At 47.1% G+C, this 3,167-nt stretch overlaps 1 protein-coding gene across 1 annotated transcript in view; it reads right to left on the reverse strand.

Annotated features, from left to right (window-relative positions):
* LOC117444741 (choline transporter-like protein 5-A) overlaps positions 1-2,114 on the reverse strand; it is a gene marked incomplete at its 5' end in the record, with an annotated part of 31,755 nt that extends 29,641 nt beyond the window's left edge. The window contains 3 exons of the mRNA XM_034080169.2: positions 598-658; positions 1,699-1,827; positions 2,030-2,114. Coding sequence (XP_033936060.2) covers positions 598-658; positions 1,699-1,827; positions 2,030-2,114 — 275 coding nt within the window. The remainder of the gene's footprint in view (positions 1-597; positions 659-1,698; positions 1,828-2,029) is intronic.
* Positions 2,115-3,167: the final 1,053 nt, after the last annotated feature.

Genomic DNA, 3,167 nt, shown 5'->3' on the forward strand with positions numbered 1-3,167 from the left:
GAGGAGGAGGAGGAGTGTGATGGTGGGGGGGCTTGGCTGGTGACACTGTTGGTAGGCGTGTGGCACAGTGGATAGAGCCTTGGTGTTGGGGTCAGGGGGTCACAGGTTCAAACCCCACTGCAGTCAGCATGTCGTTGTGTCCCTGAGACCCTTCACCCCAAAGTGCCCCTGTGGGGTCGCCCTCAGTGTTGAGTACGTGAGTCGCTTTGGATGAAAGCGTGTAATAAGTGACATGTGATGTGATGTTGGTGATGTATTCAGAATGCACACAGGCACACTTAACAGCATGGCTCCCCCAGCATTCTGCAGTAGCCAGCAACGTATAAAACATATTCTGGATTTTTTAACACTTTTTTGTTTACTAGATAATTCCATATGTGTTATTTTATAGTTTTGATGTCTCTATTATAAATCTACAATGTAGAAAAAAAGTAAATAAACAAAAAACGTGGAATTTGAAGGTGTGTCCACATGTTTGACTGGGACTGTATGATGGAGCTGACAAAGGCATTTTTACAGAAAGCATCTCAATCTGTCCATTTAGACTCATATGACCTAGTTGAATACAAACATGTTCAGTAGGCATTTCTTTCTTACATGGTCTACTAGGAACGAGCATGGAGGGGCAGTCCTCGTCTCGCAGCACCTGAGAGACCGGCTGTAGGACACAGAGAGACAGTTCTGATGCGTTGTGCTACAAACAAAGAAAAACGTCCAAAATAATGTTTTGTCGGTTTGAACCGATTTCCAGCCGAATTCACAGATGTATCCCTGAAGTCTTCAGTGCTTGGCTACACCTTGAGATGTATCCTTCAAAGTGTGGACTCTGTATGACTCGTATGCTGCTCTTATCAAGGCACATGGCATGTTCCTGCTCAGTGTGTTCCACGCCTCCACCCCCCCTCTGATCACCTGCTGAGCTACCGGTCAACACATCCAGCCTCAGTGTTCTCCAGTGTCACAACCCACCCTCCCTTTCATTCCATGCATCCATTGCCCCTTTCTACTTCCCCCTTTACCCGCATCCTCCCTGCATCCCTTCAATGTCCATCCCTCCTACATCCCGTCATCCCTCCCTGATTTCCTCAACCGTTTCATCCCTCCTTCCCTACACTTCTTGAACCCTTTATATCTTCTCTCTTGACCCCATGAACCCGTAATCCTTTCCTCCCTACATTCCTTGATCCCTTTGCCTCAACATCTCTACATCCCTTCATGCATTCATTCAACCCTTTCTACATGCCTTTGATCCTTTATCACTTCCTTCCTACATCCCTCCCTCCTTACTGTACATCCATATCTCCCAACCAACACCCTTTCATGCCACCCTACCTACATTCCTTTGACTCTTAATCCATCACTTTCGACTTCCCTGCAACCCTTCCTCCCTACTTCCCTTCATCCCTCCATCACTACACCCCTTCATCCTCTCTTACTGTCTCCCCTTATAGTACCGTATGGGGGCTTGTATTCAGATTGTGCAGAAACATGCTTGAGACAGAACCCCCCCCCCCCCCAAGTCTCCCTCTGTCTAGTCTTCACCCTCCAGACCAGCATGAACAACAACATCCCTCACCCTTCCTCAGCCCTTCCCTTTATGCTTAACATCCAAGACCTCCTGACAGTAGACCTTAGACGACATGTTGTTGTGGCTGAGTCCCTTCTAGCTGATGTGTATGAACGCATGCACGTGTGTACCTTGTACGGGTTACTAAAGCCAGGCTTACAGAAGTCTCTGTAATATTCCCAGTAGCTCTTGCTGAGTGTGTGTTGCATCTGCATCTCAGTGTATGTGGCAAACCGGTCAGGGCACTTTGACACACACATCTGGAAGAAAGAGAAACAAACAGTACGATGTTATGAACATCTGGTATAGACATTTGGACCACATGCATTCAGGGATAACGTGTCTCCCTTAATGAGCGCAAGGCACGCTGTGGCCCTTTGTGCTCACGTGCAGTGGGACGCATTCAGCACATCCCTGTCATGGTCAATCTGCAGATACGCATGCAGAGTGGTGAAGGTGTACCTGAGTCGTGGGGCACTGCAGGTTGATGAGGAGAGATGGGTTGGCACACTTCAAGATGTTGAAGTAGAACAGGATGGGTTTCTTCCTGCAATACAGCGCTCATGTTACAATGCACTGGAATCTCAGAATCACTATTCCAGATGGTTTGTTACTCCGGCTGTCTGAAGCTACTTCATGTGTTCAGACATTACTCCGGCTGTCTAAAGCTACTTCATGTGTTCAGACGTTACTCCGGCTGTCTGAAGCTACTTCATGTGTTCAGACGTTACTCCGGCTGTCTAAAGCTACTTCATGTGTTCAGACATTACTCCGGCTGTCTGAAGCTACTTCATGTGTTCAGACATTACTCCGGCTGTCTAAAGCTACTTCATGTGTTCAGACGTTACTCCGGCTGTCTGAAGCTACTTCATGTGTTCAGACGTTACTCCGGCTGTCTAAAGCTACTTCATGTGTTCAGACGTTACTCCGGCTGTCTGAAGCTACTTCATGTGTTCAGACATTACTCCGGCTGTCTAAAGCTACTTCATGTGTTCAGACGTTACTCCGGCTGTCTGAAGCTACTTCATGTGTTCAGACATTACTCCGGCTGTCTGAAGCTACTTCATGTGTGCAGACATTACTCCGGCTGTCTAAAGCTACTTCATGTGTTCAGACGTTACTCCGGCTGTCTAAAGCTACTTCATGTGTTCACACATTACTCCGGCTGTCTAAAGCTACTTCATGTGTTCAGACATTACTCCGGCTGTCTAAAGCTACTTCATGTGTTCAGACATTACTCCGGCTGTCTGAAGCTACTTCATGTGTTCAGACGTTACTCCGGCTGTCTGAAGCTACTTCATGTGTTCAGACATTACTCCGGCTGTCTAAAGCTACTTCATGTGTTCAGACATTACTCCGGCTGTCTAAAGCTACTTCATGTGTTCAGACATTACTCCGGCTGTCTAAAGCTACTTCATGTGTTCAGACATTACTCCGGCTGTCTGAAGCTACTTCATGTGTTCAGACATTACTCCGGCTGTCTAAAGCTACTTCATGTGTTCAGACATTACTCCGGCTGTCTGAAGCTACTTCATGTGTTCAGACATTACTCCGGCTGTCTGAAGCTACTTCATGTGTTCAGACATTACTCCGGCTGTCT

The sequence above is a fragment of the Pseudochaenichthys georgianus genome, unplaced genomic scaffold (genome assembly GCF_902827115.2).
Source record: "Pseudochaenichthys georgianus unplaced genomic scaffold, fPseGeo1.2 scaffold_914_arrow_ctg1, whole genome shotgun sequence".
Taxonomy (NCBI): domain Eukaryota; kingdom Metazoa; phylum Chordata; class Actinopteri; order Perciformes; family Channichthyidae; genus Pseudochaenichthys; species Pseudochaenichthys georgianus.